The 19855-nt window shown below is 55.8% G+C and overlaps 1 protein-coding gene across 1 annotated transcript; it reads left to right on the forward strand.

Annotated features, from left to right (window-relative positions):
- Nucleotides 1–49: 49 nt before the first annotated feature.
- On the forward strand, nucleotides 50–19170 carry LOC135286311 (1-phosphatidylinositol 4,5-bisphosphate phosphodiesterase gamma-1-like). The gene is made up of 32 exons (XM_064399429.1): nucleotides 50–806; nucleotides 6803–6952; nucleotides 7062–7155; nucleotides 7269–7316; nucleotides 8017–8101; nucleotides 8232–8312; nucleotides 8404–8438; nucleotides 8939–9011; nucleotides 9106–9207; nucleotides 9288–9406; nucleotides 9481–9566; nucleotides 9754–9874; nucleotides 9965–10133; nucleotides 10325–10444; nucleotides 10624–10731; nucleotides 10826–11013; nucleotides 11202–11402; nucleotides 11513–11632; nucleotides 11885–12068; nucleotides 12302–12379; nucleotides 13506–13609; nucleotides 13807–13903; nucleotides 14709–14775; nucleotides 15062–15225; nucleotides 15340–15436; nucleotides 15542–15766; nucleotides 16392–16540; nucleotides 16742–16856; nucleotides 16967–17128; nucleotides 17736–17824; nucleotides 17925–18109; nucleotides 18190–19170. Exons 1-32 carry the CDS (start codon nucleotides 587–589, stop codon nucleotides 18239–18241), a joined length of 3888 nt encoding a protein of 1295 aa, XP_064255499.1. The 5' UTR covers nucleotides 50–586; the 3' UTR covers nucleotides 18242–19170.
- The last annotated feature ends 685 nt before the right edge of the window (nucleotides 19171–19855 follow it).

Raw genomic sequence — 19855 nt, forward strand, 5'->3', positions numbered from 1 at the left:
GGCGGGCGGGCGGTGGGAACCCCCTCCCCTTCCCCCCCCAATCCCACCCACCCACCCACCACCGACCACCCCAGCCCCGCATCCCACATCCCTCCCCGCTGCTCCCCGAACCTTCCCCAGCGCCTCTCTCCACACCCCATTCCCAGCCCCATTCCCAACCCCGGCCCCGCTCGGCCCGGAGGCCGGGGAGAGGGAGGAGGATTTTTGCCACCTCACCACCATCACTTTTGGGGTGACTTGGCTTTTTTTAAAAAATTTTTTTATTTTTTATTGCGGGGCTGGATTTTTTCCTCCCCACATCCAAAAACCCATCCGCGAGCAAGGCCGGCGTTGTCTTTTCCCCCCCGCCGGATCCAGCCTTGGTGACACGAAGGTCACGGCACCTCCAGCCCGGCCTTTTCCTCCCCTCTCTCTCCAATCCCGGCTGCGTGTCCTGGCCCTGCTCCGCTCCTCCGTAGAGGAAACCCACGCCCGGGGCGATCCCAGAAAATCCCCAGGGGAAGCTTTCGGCCCTTTGGTTCCGTCCCCTCCTGCATGAGACAATCCCGGCCGAGCGGCTCCGCCGGGCGATGGCCGAGCAGTGAAGATGTCCATGGCCAGGCTCAACAGCGTCAATGGCTTCTTGGAGGACACCAGGATGGAGCCGGGGGACATGGGCAGGATCCTGCGCTGCCTGGAGATGGGCACCGTCCTCACCTTGTTCTACCAGAAGAAGTCGCAGAGGCCGGAGAGAAGGACCTTCCAGGTGAAGCTGGAGACTCGCCAGATCATCTGGAGCAGGACGCCCGAGAAGGTGGAGGGGGACAGTGAGTATCGGGGGGACAGGGAGGATTGAGGGGACAGGGAGGATTGGGGGGACAGGGAGGATTGGGAGAGACAGGGAGGATTGAGGGGGGACAGGGAGGATTGAGGGGGACAGGAAAGATTGGGAGGACAGGGAGCATTGAGGGGAACAGGGAGGATTGAGGGGGGATAGGGAGGATTGAGGGGACAGGGAGGATTGAGGGGGACAGGAAAGATTGGGAGGACAGGGAGCATTGAGGGGAACAGGGAGGATTGGGGAGGACAGGGAGGATTGAGGGGACAGGGAGGATTGAGGGGACAGGGAGGATTGGGGAGGACAGGGAGGATTGAGGGGACAGGGAGGATTGGGAGAGACAGGGAGGATTGAGGGGACAGGGAGGATTGAGGGGGACAGGAAAGATTGGGAGGACAGGGAGCATTGAGGGGAACAGGGAGGATTGAGGGGGGACAGGGAGGATTGAGGGGACAGGGAGGATTGAGGGGGGACAGGGAGGATTGGGAAGACAGGAGGGATTGAGGGGGACAGGGAGGATTGAGGGGGACAGAGAGAATTGAAGGAACAGGAAGGATTGAGGGGGGACAGTGAGGATTGAAGGGACAGGGAGGATTGAGGGGGACAGAGAGAATTGAAGGAACAGGAAGGATTGAGGGGGGACAGTGAGGATTGAAGGGACAGGGAGGATTGGGAGAGACGGAGGATTGAGGGGACAGGGAGGATTGAGGGGGACAGAGAGGATTGAAGGGACAGGAAGGATTGGGGGGGACAGTGAGGATTGAGGGCAACAGGGAGGATTGAGGGGGACAGAGGAGTATCAGTGGCAGCGGTGTTGGGGGGCTGGGGATGTGCTGGTGGGATGCTGAGCTGTATTGGGGTGACTGGCTGGGGGCGCCCTGCCACAGTGGGGTAAGTGGTTGTGGGGTGCCTGGATGTGTTGGGATGTCCTTCTGTAGTGGGGGAAGCTGATTGTGGGGTGCCTGGATGTGTTGGGGTGCCTGGGTTTTGTGGCATGTCCTGCAGTGGTGGGGTAATCGGTTGTGGGGTGCCTGGGTCTGTTGGGGTGTGCTGGGGGAGTTTCTGGGCGTGCTGGGTTTCCCAGACATGATGGGGTAACTGTTTGTGGGGTGCCTGACTGTGTTTGGGGTGTCCTACAGTGGTGGGGTAACTGGTTTTGTGGGATTTCTGGTTGTGTTGGGATGACCTACCCTGGGGAAACTGCCTGTGGGGTTTGTGGAGGTTCCACTGTGGTGGGGTAACTGGTTGTGGGGTTCCTGGCTGTGGTGGGATGTCCTACCACAGTGGGATATTCCCCCCCCATGAAATGTCCTACCACAGTGGGATATTCACCCCCATGGAGTATCAGGGTGCCTGACCATGGGGTGATTCCCATAAAAAGCAGGAGCTGCTGGCCTGAGCATCCCTCACCTCCTCCACCCCACCTTGGAAGTTGTTCTGTGGGATCAAGCTGCTTCTCTTTCATCCCTGGGAATTTATATCCCTCCTGGCGAGGAGCGGGAAAAATGGCCATCCCTGTTCCTGCTCATGGTGCTTTTTTAACCCCAAAACGCCACTGGAGCGTCCCTAAAAATCACCCTTCTATGTGGATTCACTGGTGGTTAGGAGCTTGTTGGGATGTTCTCTCAGCAGTGGGAATTGTCTTGGTGCTCATTACCTCAAAGCTTTAATTGAGCTAAAAGAATCCAGTAGAAGGAAGCTGGGATTGGGGTGCCATGGAGCTACACCATCATCCCACATCCCTTTGCAGGGAAGGAGCTCAGTTTTGGGATATCACCTCACCTGGGTGATGGCAAAACCCACCCCAGAGGTTTGGGAGGTGCCTTTTTCCTGGAGAGCCTTCTCCAAAATCACCAATGACCCCCCCTAAAAATCACCACCTCCAGCAAAATCCCCTGGAATCTCCAGCTCCTGCTTGGAGGTGCTGATCCCGAGGTGGAATTCCAGCTTTGGGCCAGGAGAAGGAGGGTGGCACTCAGAGCTGAGCACAGGCATGAGCAGGATCCGTGCCTGTCCGGATTTTCCGGATACCGGAGCAGATCTGTGGGAGCAGAAGGTGATGGGAGGAAGGGCACCCAGTTTTGGAGAAGTATTTTAGGTCTTCATGGAGAAGAACTTGTTATCCAGTCATGGAAATAATGCATTTCCAGCTCCTTGTTTTTTTCTGGAAGCGCTGTGCACTGCCAGGTTAGGATCTCAGGTTGCACAGGTGCTGTGCCTCAGTTTCCCCTCTGGAGCCTTAGGAGCTGTCTTTTCCCATACAACAGCCCAGTCTCCTCCATGGGAATGAGTAGGTCATCCAGAAGGATGAAAAAAGGAGGAAAATCCTTCTGGAAATGTGCAATCCTGCCATCCCATCCCACCATTCACTTTTCCTTGTCTGGAGTGGGAGAAATCCCTGTCCTGGTGCTGGGCTGGAGCATCCTCACCCCCTGGTCCATCCCTTTCTTCCCACTCTCTGTGATTTTATGGAAGTGTCGGGATCTCCCAGACCTCACGCCTGCCCAGACCATTTTAAATCCCCCCTTTCAAGCCAGGATCCTCCTTGGAGAGGGATTAGTGGGAAGTGCTGATGTCTCTGTTAGGAACTGTCAGGGCCAGGACACGGATCCTGGCTCTCCCCTGGACCCCCGGGATAATTACACGCTTTGTTAAGCAGCCCCTGGACACGTGTCCGTGTGTCCATGCCTGGGATCGTGTCCATGCCTGGGAATGCCTGGAGCACGGCCTCCAAAATTAACCTCATCCTGGAGGGCTTCCAGCTCGTTGCCCTCAGCAGACCCCAGTTCCCAGCACAAGGAATCTGGTGGAAAACAGCCCCAAAAAAAGGATCTCCACGAGAAATTAAAGGAAAGGGGGGTGAAGGCAGTGTGAAAAATCCAAGCAGATTTTGGAAAGGTGGTTTGACGACACCTCTAGCCTTGTTAATGGCAAATAACTGGAATTAGGACTTTTTTGGGAGGAGAAAATCCAGTTGGGATTTATCACTGTTGGACAAGGAAGAAATACTTTATTCCAGGCAGGATACAGTCTTCCAATTTCCCCTGTCCAGGAGGGTCTGAGCTGCCACATCCTGCAAAAAGGGATGACCCCGGTGCCCAGGCCAGCAGGAATTCCCAGCACAACCATTCCTTCCAACCCCTTTGCTTCCCTCCTAATGCCTGAAAAAAATCTCCCAGCCTCTCAGCCTCCCTGAAATCCCACTGGGCAGAACCTGCTCCTCCATCATCTCCCCACCATTCCAAATCTTTTTTTTTTTTTGCACCACACTGCTCGCTTTGCATTAGAAAAGAAAAGAGATTTTCGCAGCTGGAACCGACTTCCAGAGTGTTTTAAATCGCCCAGGACAATGGAGACAATGCGGGGAGGAGTTTGGAGACAGAGTTCTGACAGGATCGAGGCAAATCCGCTGCAGATGTGGTTTCCAGGAAGCTGCTGCTCGGGTGTATTGTGCAGCCCCTCGCCGCTCCCTTTCCCCCTGGTTTTCCATGGGAATGGGCTGTGTGCCCTGGGGGAGAAGGATTTCGGGGTGTTGGTGGATGAAAAACTGCTGCCGGCAGCCCAGGAATTCCCCATGCCTGTCCTCAGTTCATCCCACAGCAGGAAAATGGGAATTCTGCCCCTCTGCCCTGCTCAGGTGAGACCCCGCCTGCAGAGCTGCCTCTGGCTCTGGGGTCCAACAGCAGGATGGAGATGCTGGAGTGAATCCATAGGAGGCCATGGAGATGCTCCAAGGGATGGAGCCCCTCTGCTCTGGAGCCAGGCTGGGAGAGCTGGGCATGTCCAACCTGGAGAAGAGAAGGCTCCAGGGAGACCTCGGAGCCCCTTCCAATGCCTGAAGAGGCTCCAGAAGACCTGGAGAGGGACTTGGGACAAGGGGTGGAGTGCCAGGACACAGGAAATAACTTCCCACTGCCAGAGGGCAGGGATAGATGGGACATTGAGAAGGAATTATTCCCTGTGAGGGTGCTAAGGTGATGGAATGGAATTTCCAGAGTAGTTGTGGCTGCTGCTGGATCCCTGGAAGTGTCCAAGGCCAGGTTGGATGGTGCTTGGAGCAGCCTGGGATAGTGGAAGGTGTCCCTACCTATGGCACCTTGGAATGAGATGAGCCTTCCAACACAAACCATTCCTGGAATCAGGAACAGCTCCCAGAGATCAGGTGCCACACCAGATCCCGGAGGAGTTAAATCCAAGGAGTAGCAGCATTGCAACTTGTTAGCAAAGCCTTGGTCGCCACTGACTTCTCACCGCTCCCTGGCACCCTGTGGATGGGCAGGTTTGGGGTTCAGTGGCTGCTTTTTAACCTATAAACCCATTTTTATCCCCAAAATCTGCCTCTTCTTATGGAAGGGACTTTGCTCTGAGCCACGGGAGCCATGAGGTGACAACACAGTTTCATTCCTTGAGATCTGGTCCAAAAACAAAGCTCGTGGTGGGGTGGAGAGCTCCTGTGTGTCACTTGTGCTAAAATCCCACCCTGCTCTGTGAAATTTGGCTTGTGCTCACCCAGCAAAGGAAGGCTGGATAAAGCCTCCACTGTTTTCTGGTGCTTTTCCGCCAAGAAAAACTATTCTTCCCCTCTTTTCTTGCTTAATCAGACCGATTCCTCCCCCCATCCCTTATTCCTCCCTGCATTCAGCTTTTCTTTCCCCTTTGGATTCGGCTGAGGGTTTCCACCAAGGCACGTCTGCAGCCTTCCCCACCACCACATCGGAAACGCAGCCGGGCTGGAAATTCTCCGGGAAATGACCCATTTCCTCGGCAGGACAATACCCCTGGCGAGGTGCTCTGGCCACCCTGGGTCACACAAAGCCCTTTCCACTGTCGGTGGCTCATTCCCAGAGGGACAAACCCGCCGGGGGGGTAATGCTTGTGGAATCAAGAACAATTTTGTGTGTTGTTCCTAATATTATGTTATTATTCTTGCTCCCAGTGGGATGCGTCCACTGGGAAAATTGGAAATGTCCCTTGGTGGAGTAGCAGTGAGGAAGAGCGTGGTCCGGAAACCCGGCCCTGCCGCCGCTGTTGGAGCTTTATTTAGCGGGATAATGAGGGAGCAGAGCAGCAGGAAAGCAACGCCCTGCGGTCCCGGCTGCCTGGGCTCCAAATTGCCACTTTTGGGAAGAGTTCTCCAAGGAAAACACGAGCTCAGCCTATCCCAGCGCAGGGTCTGGCTTGGGGAGGACAAGGTGGCTGGAGATTTGCTGGTTGGGATGGGGTGGGATGAGCCTGGAAGATGCCTGGCAGCCACAAAGCTGGGAAAAGAGTGGGCAGCGCTGTCGGGATGCCACGTCCTTGGGACACAAGTTCCTGGAGGACACACAGGGATGGGGGCCACCAGGCACACGGAAGCAAGGCAGCAGGGGCACCTTGTCCTTGGGACACAGATCCCTGGATGAGACTTTTCCGTGGCATCCGTGGTGCTGTCACTCAGCTGCAGGAGCATTGCAGGGACCTCATCCTGGGGACATCCTGGGACACAGATCCCTGGAGGACACGTGGCTGTGGCCCAGGAGTGCCATGGAGACACCCCATGCTGGGGACGTGATTCCCTGGCGGACACGTGGCCATGGCATCCATGGTGGTGCACTCAGCTGCAGCAGCACTGCAGGGACACCCCATCCTGGGGACATACTAGGACACCCCATCTTGGTGACATCCTGGGACACACATCCCTGAAGGACACAAGATCCCTGGTGCCATCCCACTCCAGCACACAGTGCCACAGGGACATCCCATCCTGGGAACAGTTCCCTGAATGGACATGCCACACCCATGGTGCCATTGCACATCACTGGAGGACACTGGGGACATGTCACCCTCAGAGACACGTGGCCACAGCACCCATAATTCCATCACACACCCATCCTGGGAAAAAGGCTCTCCAGAGGACAGATGTTCTCCTGGAATTCCCACTTCCCTGAGCCACTCACACGAGGCTGTGGTGGCAGGGGACAGTTTCATGTTCCTCTCTCCCCGCAGTCGACATTCGGGAGATCAAGGAGATCCGCCTGGGGAAGAATTCCCGGGATTTCGAGCGCTACCCCGAGGACGCTCGCAAGCTGGACTTCACCATGTGCTTCATCATCCTCTACGGGATGGATTTCAGGCTGAGGACGCTCAGCGTGGCTGGTGTGTTGGGTCCCTTCCCATTCCCTGTGTCCATCCTTGGGGTCCCACCCGCTTCCCAAAATCCCATCATCCCCATCCCAGCCTCATCGCCCTCCTCCTCCTCCAACAGCTTTCTGCGAGGAGGACATCAACCTATGGATAACGGGGCTCAACTGGCTGGTGGCTGACACCCAGAGAGCCCAGACCCCACTGCAGATCGAGAGGTGAGGAAGGACCAGCAGATCCCATTTCCCGATCCCTGTTTTGGGAAGAAAACCTACCCTGGGCTTGGGCCTCTTTGGGATTGAGCACTGTCTGTCCATCCTTTCCTTCCCAGGTGGCTACGGAAGCAGTTTGATGGGATGGATCGGGCCAGGGAAGGCAGGTGAGCCACCAGCACAGTGGGTTCAGCTGGACAGAACCATATTCCCCCTGTTGCACCCCAAATCTGCAGGCTGAGCCAGGCTAGGGGTGAGGTTTGTGGGAGCACCAGGGTTTTTGGGATGCCTGAAGGCAGCAAAAATCAGAGATTGAGTGCAGGTCACATCCTTGTGAATGTGAGGACCACTGAGACCTATCCCAATGCCACTTCTCACCAGTGCCAGAGGGGCCAGGCCGTTAAAGCAGCCCACAATTATCTTCCCAAACCAAGGGAATTTGGACTTGAATTATTATGGGAATGGGAATGGGCATCACCTCCAAGTAGGATGATGTCTTAGGAGTGCCCAGTTGGTTCTTGGATGCACTTCCTCTCCTTGTCCCTCTGCTCACACTCATGCCAGACACTATGTAATTAATCTCAGAAACATGGAATCATGGAATGGTTTGGGTTGGAAAAGACATTAAAAATCACCTAGTTCCAGCTTCCACTAGACCAGGTTGCTCCGAGCCCCATCCAGCCTGGCCTTGGACACCTCCCAGAATGAGACATCCACAATTCCCCTGGGTCCTGTGCCACTGCAGGGATTCACAGGCCAGGAGGGTAGGATCCCTCTGCCAGGAACCAAGATTTGGGGTGGGACCTTTGGTGCTGGGAGCTGAGACTCATCCAGGGATCTCACTGACTCCGGTTTTCCCTCTGGCAGCATCACAGTGAAGGACCTGAAGGCGATGCTGCCCCAGGTCAACTACCGTGTTCCCAACATGAGATTCCTGCGGGATAAACTCGTGGTAAGGACCTTCTGGACACCCCAGCTGTGAGGGAGATGCTCTTCAACCTGCCCCACATGGGCTGGGGCCACCGTGGTGTCCCCGGTTCCGATCGAGTGGCCCCACTCTCATCCAGCCCCGTCTCCCACAGGAAGTGGAAGCCAGGAATGAGATGACTTTCTCCCACTTCATCCAGTTCTACAAAAACCTGATGTTTGATGCCCAGAAGTCGGTAAGATCCGTGGTTTGGCCTCCAAAATGTCCCCCTCCTGGTGGGATGTGTCCCACTCCAGCTAAGCCTGGATCCCTTCTCTGCCTTCCAGGTCATTGAGCAGCTGGAACTCTCCTTCCCCTTGCGGTGAGATCCCAGCTCCCATCCCAATCAATATTCCAAGAGTTGGATCCATAGAGTGGGAAATACAGCCAGGGTGTGGGGCAGAGCAGAGAATGGGAATGGGGATGGAAGAAGGGATGGGAGAGGGGATGGGAGCAGGGATGGGAGCAGGGATGGGAGAAGAGATGGGAATATGTGTGCAGAAGGGATGGGAGCAATCGATGGGAGCTGGGATGGAAGCAAGGACAGGAGCAGGAATGGGAGAAGGGGTGAGCAGGGATGGGAGATGGGGCAGCTGCCAGGGATGTAGGGACATTTCACCCTGCCCTTCTCCCAGTATCCTTGGACAACGCTGCACATTCCAGCTGCTGCCGGCCTCTCCCAGTCATGGGTTGGAGGGACTGGTGGGAATGGGGGTCATGGCGAAGCTGAGCTGCAGATGGGCACTGATGTCCTCAACTCTGCCATGGGATCTACCCAAATTCCTTCTCCTGCTCCTCACTGGTGGCTGCTCCTTATCCCAGGAATGTGGACCGCCCTGAGCTGTGCCAAGTGTCCCTCTACGACTTCCAGAAGTTCCTGCTGCATGACCAGAAGGTGGGGCTTCCCTGAGAACTCTGCAGCCCAAGGAACCCACATGGGATGCTCCAGCCCAGTCCCCCCGCTAACAACAGCCATGTTTGTATCCCAGGAATCCTGGGCCAGTGACGTGGGCGTGGTGCGGGACTACATGTGCTCCTACCTCAAGGAGAGCTCCAACGAAGCGTCGGATCCCTCCTTCCAGCTGGATGAGGTGGGTGGCCCCACACAGTGTCCCCCAGGGATGTCCCTGGCACCATCAGGCTCTGACCTCTCTGCTTCTCCATCCCCCAGTTCCTCACATACCTCTTCTCCAAGGAAAACATGGTGATGGATGCTAAGTACGAGCGTGTGGTGCCTGAGGAGATGAACCACCCCTTGTCCCAGTACTGGATCTCCTCATCCCACAACACGTAAGGATTTTTTCCCCACATGGGCGTTCCTCAGGGACATCCATGAGCATCCCATCATCCTTGTCTCTCTGCAGGTACCTGACAGGAGACCAGTTCTCCAGTGAGTCCTCCCTGGAGGCGTACGCCCGGTGCCTGCGGATGGGCTGCCGCTGTATTGAGTGTGAGTCCCACCAGCCCTTCACAGGAATGTTGGAACCCCTCATGTCCCATCAAACAGACCATTCCCTGCCCCCATCCCATGCCACCAGGGCAGAGTATCTTTCCCTGTCATTTGGGCGCTCAAAAAAATGGTTCCCAGCACGTAATTGGTGGCAAATGTGAATTAACCAAGGTGTTTTCCTTCTCAGTGGATTGCTGGGATGGCCCAGATGATCTCCCCATCATCTACCACGGCCACACACTCACCTCCAAGATCAAATTCCTGGATGTGCTGCACACCATCAAGGAGCACGCCTTCGTCACCTCTGAGTAAGCCCCAGCTCCCCTAGTGATCTCTGAATTCTGGGAACCTCTCCCTCCCCTTCATCTGAGGCCACCATTCCCACCTGCCTGCTGCAGGTTCCCCATCATCCTCTCCATCGAAGACCACTGCAGCATTGTCCAGCAGAGGAACATGGCCTGCCACTTCAAGAAGGTTTTTGGGGACATGCTCCTCACCAAGCCAGTGGACATCAATGCCGATGAGTTGCCTTCGCCCACCCAGCTCAAGAAGAAAATCCTAATCAAGGTGTGGAGCAGGCAAAACCCCAAAACCCCTCTTTGCAGGAGGGACACAGGTTGTGTTGGGTTCTACACCAAGAGATGGTCAAGGGGAACAAGGGATGGTGGGAAGGCACTTGTGGGAGGTTGATCCTGAGGGTTGGGAGGTCAGTGTGACCCATGGCCATCACTGAGCTCCCCTCCCTGGGTGTCCCCCAGCACAAGAAACTGGTTGAAGGGAACCTGTATGAAGAGGTCTCCACCGCCAGTTACTCTGAGAATGACATCAGCAACTCCATCAAGAATGGAATTCTCTACCTTGAAGACCCCATCGACCATGTAAGGAAGGCCCTCAGGGGCTGAGTGGGATCTGTCAGACACTGGGGCTTGGGATGGGCTCTCCTAGACCACTGTGATGCTGTGAGGGGGGAAAAAAAAGATTAAAAACCCCATCCCAAAGCTCCATCTCTCCATGTCATCCTCTTCCTCACCCCACCAATGCTCTTCCTCCTTCCCAGACATGGAGCCCTCATTATTTTGTCCTGACAAGCAACAAGATTTACTACTCAGAGGAGACATCCCGCTACCAGTTCAACGAGGATGAAGAGGAGGTGGAGCAGAAGGAGGTGCGTGAGGGGCAGGACGCGCCCACAGGGCGAGGCGACAGCTCCGCGGGGAGGGTGACAGGGTGACAGCACCCACTTTGGGATGAACTTGCAGGAGTTCAACAACAACGAGCTGCACTTCACGGAGAAGTGGTTCCACGGCAAGCTCGGGGGTGGCCGTGACGGGCGGCAGATTGCAGAGAAGCTGCTGCACGAGTACTGCACCGAGACTGGCGGCAAGGACGGCACCTTCCTGGTGCGCGAGAGCGAGACCTTCGTGGGCGACTACACCCTCTCCTTCTGGTAGGAGCTCCAGCAGGGGGGCAGGATCCCACCCTCCCTGCGTGACCCTCCAGTCAGTGCCTGGTTTGGTGGCTGGAATGGCTTTTTTGGGGGAAATGTCACCTTTTTGTGCAGCTCGTAGACCCCAAATGTGGGGTGGTGGAGGTGTGGACCCAGACTGACTTGGCTTTCTCCCACCCCCACGGCAGGAGGTCCAGCCGGGTGCAGCACTGCAGGATCCACTCGAGGCAGGAGGCTGGGGCCACCAAGTTCTACCTGACGGACAACCTGGTCTTCGACAGCCTCTACAGCCTCATCTGCCACTACCGGGAGGTGCCGCTGCGCTGCAACGAGTTCGAGATGCGCCTCACCGACCCCGTCCCCCAACCCAATGCCCACGAGAGCAAAGAGTGAGGATCTTTCCAATCCACATCCCCTCAATCCCAAGGGTCCACCAGCCTCCTCCAGCCCCAGCAGGGTGTGGAGATGCCGATGCCAGCCCCATGTTCTCCCTGGGCAGGTGGTACCATGCCAGCTTGACGCGTCTCCAGGCCGAGCACATGCTGATGCGGGTCCCGCGGGATGGAGCATTCCTGGTGCGGAAGCGCAGCGAGCCCAACTCCTACGCCATCTCCTTCCGGTGAGTGTGGCCACCATGAGGCCACTTGGGCTTGGCCAAGCTGAGGATTTGTGATAACCTATCTGTTATGACCCCAAGCTATGTGGCAGGGCTTTGCAGTGGGACACGTGATGGTGTCATGAAGGGGAAACCCTCTCTGTGACCTCCTCGGGGTGGTCACCTTGATTCCCAAACATCACCTGCCTATCCCAGTCATGGAGCCGGGATTCGGCCACCCCTCACCCATCCCATTCCCATCTCTCGTGGCCCCAGGGCGGAGGGGAAGATCAAGCACTGCCGCATCCAGCAGGAAGGGCGGCTCTTCATGCTGGGCAGCTCGGCCGAGTTCGAGAGCCTCGTGGACCTCATCAGCTACTACGAGAAGCACCCGCTGTACCGCAAGATGAAGCTGCGCTACCCCATCAACGAGGAGACCCTGGAGAAGATGGGCACCACTGTGAGTTCTCCCTCTCTGTGGGGGTTCTGTGCCATCATCTTCCAGGATTTTGGTTGGAGCCCAACCAGAACCAGCCAAGCTCGTTCCGCTGTCATCACCCAGCATTAAAACACCACCATAACTCCCTTTTCCAACAAGTTGCAAGGGGATATCAGATCCCACTTAACCTCCTCTCATCCTCTCACAGCCCCTGCCCACTCCCACCTGACCCCCTCAGGTATTTCTCCTTGCAGGAACTGGACTATGGAGCCCTGTATGAGGTGCGGACCCCCCACTTCTACGTAGAGGCCAACAAGATGCCAATGGCCAGGGTAAGGGGCCAAGCTGATGTCCTGGGGAGGTGGTGGGTGGTGGGATATGGCAATTCGAGTGCTGGGGTTCCTGGGTGACCACTGACCAGAGAAACGGTTGAGTTGTGCTCCGTTTCTTTGACCCTCAAGTGATGCTGGAGCTGGACCCAGCCAGCATCACCATCACTTGGGGACAGTCTGAGCTCCAGTGACAGCATTGTCACATTGTGGTGGGAGACAGGGCTGGAAAGACTCCAGACTGGAGCAGGGATCTGGCAGAAGTTTGCCCTAACAGCAAGGAAATTCCACTGGGAAACACTTAAAGAGCAGGTCTAGGGTCAGTTCCTAGGTAGTGCAGTCTCCATCCTTAGAGGTTTTTGGGACTTGGTTGTTTTTGGAGTTGACCCAGTCTCCACCCTTGGGGGTTTTTGTGACTGGATATATTTTGGAGTTGATCCTGGAAGAGGCTGGACTGGAGCCCTAAGGTTCCTTTCCTGTGATCCTGCAATCCCATGGTCCAGCACTGCTGCTGCCTTAATGATCCCTTTGCAGCAAGGTAAGACCCCACACAGGAAAACTTAACTCACAGGGTTTTTTCCCAGGGAATGTGGTAATATCAGAGGATTAACCCTTCAGTGCACCAGGAGAAATCATTGAGGGTCCCAAAAAAGGAACCTGATCTGCTCTGAATGTGGTGATCCTGTAGGACCACAGGCACCTCCAGCCCTCCTGTTCTTTCTAACCCATCCCACTGCCATGAGCAATTTGGAAGCTGGAGAGGGACTTTTTGTCAGGAACTGCAGATAAGTCAAGGAGTAATGGATACAAAATGGAGGAAATTCAGGTTAGATATTAGGAAGAAATTTTTTACTGTACGAGTGTGGTAAGACACAAAAATAGAGAAATTGTGGATGCCCCCCTGGAAGTGCCCAAGGCCAGGCTGGACATAGCTTGGAGCTTCTAGTGGAAGGTGGAATGGGTTGGAATGTGATGACCTTTAAGGTCTATTCCAACCCTTAACATCCTGTGATGCCATGATTTGGGGTCAGGATCCCCCACACTCCACCATGGGGCTCAAGGGGCTGGGCTGAGTGGGGGGCCAGGCGCTGGGTGGTGACACACATGTCCCTCTTCCCGGTGTCCCCAGTGCACGGTGAAGGCTCTGTATGACTACAAAGCACAACGGGAGGACGAGCTGTCATTCTGCAAGCAGGCCATCATCCACAACGTGGACAAGCAGGACGGCGGCTGGTGAGGGCGGTCACTTGGGTGCCACCGTGGGCGGGACATGGAGGGGACACCCTGGGTATTCCCATTTTAACTCAGCCTCCTTCTTTGTCCCCCCACCCTTTCTCCAACCACCCCCTGGCACCGCATGCAGCAGGGACATCCCTGTCCCCCCCTCCCCAAAATCTGTCCGCTCGCCTTGATCCTGTCACCCCTTGCAGGTGGCGGGGGGACTACGGAGGCAAGAAGCAGCTCTGGTTCCCGGCCAACTACGTGGAGGAGATCGTCGGCACCCAGGCACAGGAGCAGGATGAGGCTGTGAGTTCCACCTCCCCGGGATCCTGGGAATGAGGCCACTGGAGGCTCCCAAGAGCCTTGACCAAATTCAGACCCTTATCCTGAGGCTGGGAGATGCTCACGATGCTGCTCCACCTTGGATCCTTATCCACAGGCTGGGGGATGCTCATGGTTCTGCTCCAGCCTAGACCCTTATCCACAGTCTGGGGAATGTTCCTGGCCCTACTCCAACTTACACCTATTCCTGGGACTTGGGAAATGCTCACAGTCCTTTTCCAGCCCATATCTTTATCCAGAGGCTGTGGGATGCTCCCAGCCCCACTCCAGCTTCCTTTACTGGAAGCTGCAGAGTATTCCAAGTCTTGTACAAGCCCAGATCCTTATCCAGTGGCTGAGGAATGCTCCTGGTCCTCTCCAGCCCAGACCCTTACCCAGAGGCTGGGGGATGCTCGTGCTCCTGCTCTAGTCCAGGTCTTATCTGGAGGCTGAGGGAGGTGTTTGGCCCCACTCCCACTTAGACAATTTATTAGAAGCTGGAGGATGCTCCCAGTCCTGTCTCAGCCCTGATCTCTCTCTGGAGGCTGGGTGACAATCTTGGCCACACTCCAGCTTGGATCCTTGCCTGAATACTGGAGGATGCTCCCAGCCTTGTGCCAGCCCAGATCCTTATCCAGAGGCTGGGGGATTCTCCTGGTGTTGCTCCAATCCAGATCCTGCATGTTTTTTCCCTTTTTTTCCTCAGATTTGTCTGTCTTGGAGGGCTGGGTGGTGGCTGCCTGTAACCCACAGGCCTCCCTCATTTTACCTCTTCCTTCCTCTCTTGCAGTCATCAGAAAACAGCCCCCTGGGGAACTTCCTGAAGGGCTTCATTGATGTCCCATCCTGCCACGTCGGTGAGTGTCCCTACTTATGGATTTGGGGGTAATTTGGAGGGATTGGGATGTCCAGATGATTCAGGGGATGTTTTCCCTTGATTCCAAGGGCGTGTTTCAGCATGGAAAGCTGAAGCCACGCATTGAAAAAAATGGGATCCTCACAGGAGGAGGATCCTGATGGATGGTGGGGTTCCAGGAGGGGCTGGTGGGGGCCTGGGAGCGGGACCGCTGAGGTTTCGTTTGCTCCACAGAGCCATCCGTTGGGAATGTCTTCGAGTAAAGCCCCCCTCTGATGTCCTTATAGTTATCTCCAAAGACGGGAGGAGCTCCAAACCATTTGTCTTCACCATCCATTCCCAGCAGATGTCCCATGCAGCCCAGTCGCTGGATGTGGCCGCAGACACGCAGGAGGAACTCAGCGAGTGGGTGGCCAAGATCCGGGAGGCCACGCAGAACGCCGACGCCAGGGTAGGGGATGCAGAGGATGGGGCTGCATGGTCCCTTTCTCTTGGAGATTGTGCTTAATATCTCCAGAGGAAGAGTCTGGGGGAAGACTTGCAGCTCCTGTTTTTCCTGGTGCAGATGCAAGAGGGGAAGATCATGGAGCGGAGGAAGAAGATCGCCCTGGAGCTCTCAGAGCTGGTCGTGTATTGCCGGCCGGTGCCGTTCGATGAGGACAGTAAGTCCCAGAGAAGTGGGATAAAGGCATGGAGCGTGGAAAGAGACGGGTGGGAAGAACTATGCAGGTCTCGTTCCTTCCCTGATATCCACTTGGTTCTTGCAGAGATTGGCACGGACAAGGCGTGTTACCGGGATATGTCCTCCTTCCCGGAGACCAAGGCGGAGAAATACGCCAACCGCAGCAAGGGCAAGAAGTTCCTGCAGTACAACCGCCGCCAGCTGAGCCGCATCTACCCCAAAGGACAGCGCTTGGACTCCTCCAACTATGACCCACTGCCCATGTGGATCTGTGGGAGCCAACTCGTGGCCCTCAACTTCCAGACGCCCGGTAAATCCTGCTCCTGGGGTTGTTGTTGGTCTCATCCCTGAAGGTTGTCTCAGAATTCCAATTTCCAATGTGTCTGCCCTGGGTCGTCTTGTTGGAGGTGGTTTGGGTGATCTCAACCCTGGGTCATCATGTTGAAGGTGGTTTGGGTGATCTCAACCCAACCTTTGTCTCCATCCTCATGGGGATACAAGTGGTTTGTATGCTCTTCAACCTTTTCCTCATCCTGATGGGAACACGGGAGGTGGTTTGGATGATCTTTCCAAGCTTTGTCCTCATCCTGATAGAAGAGGTGGTTTGGATGATCTCTCCAAGCTTTGTTCTCATTCTCGTGGAGACACAGGAGGTGGTTTGGATGCTCTCCAACCTCTGTCTCATCCTGACGGGAATGCAGGGATGGTTTGAAAGATTTCTCCAACCTTTGTCCTTATCCTGGTGGGGACAAGGGGGGTTTGGATGCTCTCAAGTCTTTGTCCTCGCCCTGATGAGATATCTTCATGCAGTCCTTGCATGAAGATAAGAAGCTGGGGGCTCTTAGTTGGGTTTTCAGGGTAGAACCTTCTAACCAAGGACCTGGGGAAGGTCCCTGAGCCCCCTGCTCAGATCTGCTCTGTCCCCATGGCCACAGACAAACCGATGCAGCTGAACCAGGCGCTCTTCATGCTCGGTGGCCGCAGCGGCTACGTCCTGCAGCCAGACATCATGAGGGACGAGACCTTTGACCCCTTCGACAAGAACAGCCTGAAGATTGTGGAGCCCATCACAGTCCAGCTGCAGGCAAGTGTGCAAGGACACCAAGACCACCTTGAGGTGGTCACCATCAAGATGGGAACTCCTTCCTTATTTTTGGGTCAGCCAGGGTTGGTTTTCACTTGTTCCAGCTACATATTTGGTTCATGGAGCTTGGTTCTCTTGGGAGTTCTTCTTCATCCAGTGTGGCCAGACCTCACCCTCTTCTTCCTCCCCTTTCTCCCACAGATCCTCGGTGCCCGGCACCTGCCCAAGAATGGGAGGAGCATCGTGTGCCCCTTCGTGGAGGTGGAGGTTTGCGGCTCCGAGTATGACAACAGCAAGAACAAGACGGATGTCGTAGGTGAGAGACCACACGGGTGATGTCCCCACCCTTAGGGACAACCCTGACTCTTTCGTCCTCTTGAGAGGACATGTGGGTGATGGGGCTGGGTTTTGTGCTCTCTCCCACAGCTGACAATGGCTTCAACCCCGTCTGGCTCTTCAAGCAGTTCGTCTTTGACATCAACAACCCCGAGTTTGCCTTCCTCCGCTTCGTGGTGTATGAGGAGGACATGTTCAGTGACCCCAACTTCTTGGCACAAGCCACCTTCCCTGTCAAGGGCCTCAAAACAGGTATGGTCTTTCCATCATCATCATCATCATCTCCATCATAATCATGGACTCACAGAAGAGTTTGGGTTGGAAGGGGCTTTTAAATGTCATCTTGTCCAATCCCCCTGCAATCATCATGATCTCCAGCATTATCATCATCATGACCTCCATGATTAAGTCATGGAGTCATAAAAGGGTTTGGTTTGGAAAGGACTTTTAAAGATCTTCTAGGGCAACCCTCCTGCAATTGTCATCATCGTGATCTCCATCACTGAGTCATGGAATCACAGAAGGGTTTGGGTTGGAAGGGGCTTTTAAAGGTCATCCAGTCCAAATCCCCTTCAACCATCATCGTCATCATCTCCATCATAGTCATGGAATCACAGAAGGGTTTGGGTTGGAAGGGACCTCCAAAAGTTATTGAGTCCAGCTCCCCTGCATTGTCATCGTCATCATGACCTCTGTCATTAAGTTATGGAATCACAGAAGGGTTTGGGTTGGAAGGGACCTCTAAAAGTCTTTTAGTGCAAACCCCCTGCAATCATCATCATTATCTCCCTGGGGTCCTGGCCATGGTGAGGGGCTCGGACCTTGCTGTGGTTCTGAGCTCTTGTCATGTTGTGTCCAGGCTATCGGTCGGTGCCGTTGAAGAACAGCTACACCGAGGACCTGGAGCTCGCCTCCCTCCTCATCCACATCGAAATCATCAACGCCAAGGCAGGTGGCCCAGGCAGCTTGGGAAACCTGGAACAACGGGAACCATCTCTTTGGGGTGTCCTGCCCACCACACCAGCCTCACACGCTTCTTTTGGAGCAGGAGGAAGATGAGGAGAACCTCTACTCGTCCATCCAGCAGCTCCGGGACCGTGCCAGCGAGCTCTCCAGCCAGGTCTCCAGCTACGAGCGCACCAACGGCTGCGATTCCCGCTACCAGCAGCGCCTGGACGAGCTCCGGGCGGCCCAGGAGCGGCTCATGGAGCTCACCGAAGTCCGCAACCGCAAGTGAGTTGTCCCCTCCCTCTGGATTTGAGAGGTCCCTCTTGGGGGATGCTCCCTAAGGCCACCACCCTGCTCCCCACCAGGTTGATGGAGAAGAAGAAGAGGGACCGGCAGATGGTCACCAAACGCAGCTGAGCTGGAGGGACTCGAGCTGAGGAGCTCCCCCAGCCACCTCCTCTCCTGCCACAAAGGGAGGTGGGGTGGCCACATCCGGACCTCCCACCACGCCCAGGGCTGGGTGACAGCAGCGTGACAAATTCGGGGATGAAAGGGGGCCTTGGGTAGCTGTGCCTGTGACGGGGGTGAGGCGGGAGGTGGGACGCTCTGGCTCCAATCCCAGGTGCCTCCAGCTTCATCCCGTGTTCCCTGGGGCTCAAGGTCGCATCCATGTCCCCTCGAGGTGGCCACAGTGGCTCTTCCTCACCCAACGTTCTCAATGTCCCACCATCCCATGGCAGCCCCATGACCGATGGGGAAACTGAGGCACAGGGGCCCAGCTGGCCCAGGATGGGGCAGGACCGGGCCACCTCCATCCAGGGCACAGGTATCAGGACTGGCTGGTGGTGAGGCACCAGGATGGGGACACAGGGGACACTTTTGGGGGGGTTAGGGGGGTGTTTTGCTCCCTGGCTATAAATATCTGTATTTTCTTCTTTTATCCAGCGTGTACATACGGCGTGGGGGGAGGGAGTGTCTGTACCAGCCACAGTATTAGGGCACAAGGGGGACCCCAAAATGTCCAGAGATGTCCCAGCATGGGACCAAGGGAGCAGGGGACCAAGTCTGGGGCTGTCCCACAAGGCAGAGTGGCCTGTGACAGGGTGCCCTGAGTAAACACAGGCAGCAAGGTGGCCCCAGAGGGGACAGGGATGTCCCCAAGGTGACCTAGAATTGTCACCAAACTCTGGGAATGGGGACAGATCCTGCCAGTAAAGCCAGCTGAGGTGGTGGCCAGCCCAGCGATGGCTGGGGACATCTTGGGGTGTCCCCTGGGGTTGGGGTGTCCCAGCAGGGGGGACCTGTGTATTCTTTGTATGAAAATAAATCTATTTAGCCAATATTTATACCCTGCTGCTGTGACCTGGTGTCCTCTCCCAGCCCTGCTGCCACCTCAATGTCCCCAGGGTGGGTGATGTCCCCTGGGAGGTGGCTTGGTAGTCCCAGATCCAGTGTGCCACCCTTGTCCCAGCAGCGGTGGGGACACTTGGGGGTGTGGTGTGGCAGGGAGGGAGGACACGAGGCAGAGGGACACAGGTCCATAGGGATTTGGGTCCTTGGGAACACACACATGGATCCATAGGGACATAAGGACATGGGGACACACAGGGATCCACGGAGACACAGGGACATGGGGCCATGGGCACACAAACACACATGGATCCATAGGGATTTGGGTCCATGGAGACACACACATGGGTTTATAAGGACACAGGGACATGGGTTCACGGAAACACGTGTGAATCCATTGGGATTTGGGTCCATTAGGACACAAACAGATCCATAGGGATTTGGGTCCATGGAAACACATGTGAATCCATAGGGACATGGGTCCATGGGGACACACACCCCGATACACAGGGACTTGGGTCCATGGGGATGCAGATTCAGGGATCCTTAAGGCTTTGGGTCCATGGAAACACACACGAATCCACAGGGATTTGGGTCCATGGAAACACACATGCATCCGTAGGGATTTGGGTCCATAGAAAGACATGTGAACCCATTAGAATTCAGGTCCATTAGGATACA

This window comes from Passer domesticus, chromosome 1 (genome assembly GCF_036417665.1).
Source record: "Passer domesticus isolate bPasDom1 chromosome 1, bPasDom1.hap1, whole genome shotgun sequence".
Classification (NCBI taxonomy): Eukaryota; Metazoa; Chordata; class Aves; order Passeriformes; family Passeridae; genus Passer; species Passer domesticus.

Excerpts from the sequence above, each read along its gene's own strand:
- LOC135286311 (XM_064399429.1), top strand. The coding sequence starts at position 587 with ATGTCCATGGCCAGGCTCAACAGCGTCAATGGCTTCTTGGAGGACACC. Across the intron at positions 11,403-11,512 it reads AATGCCCACGAGAGCAAAGA|GTGGTACCATGCCAGCTTGA; the intron begins GTGAGGATCTTT and ends CTCCCTGGGCAG. Across the intron at positions 15,767-16,391 it reads CCTCAACTTCCAGACGCCCG|ACAAACCGATGCAGCTGAAC; the intron begins GTAAATCCTGCT and ends CCATGGCCACAG.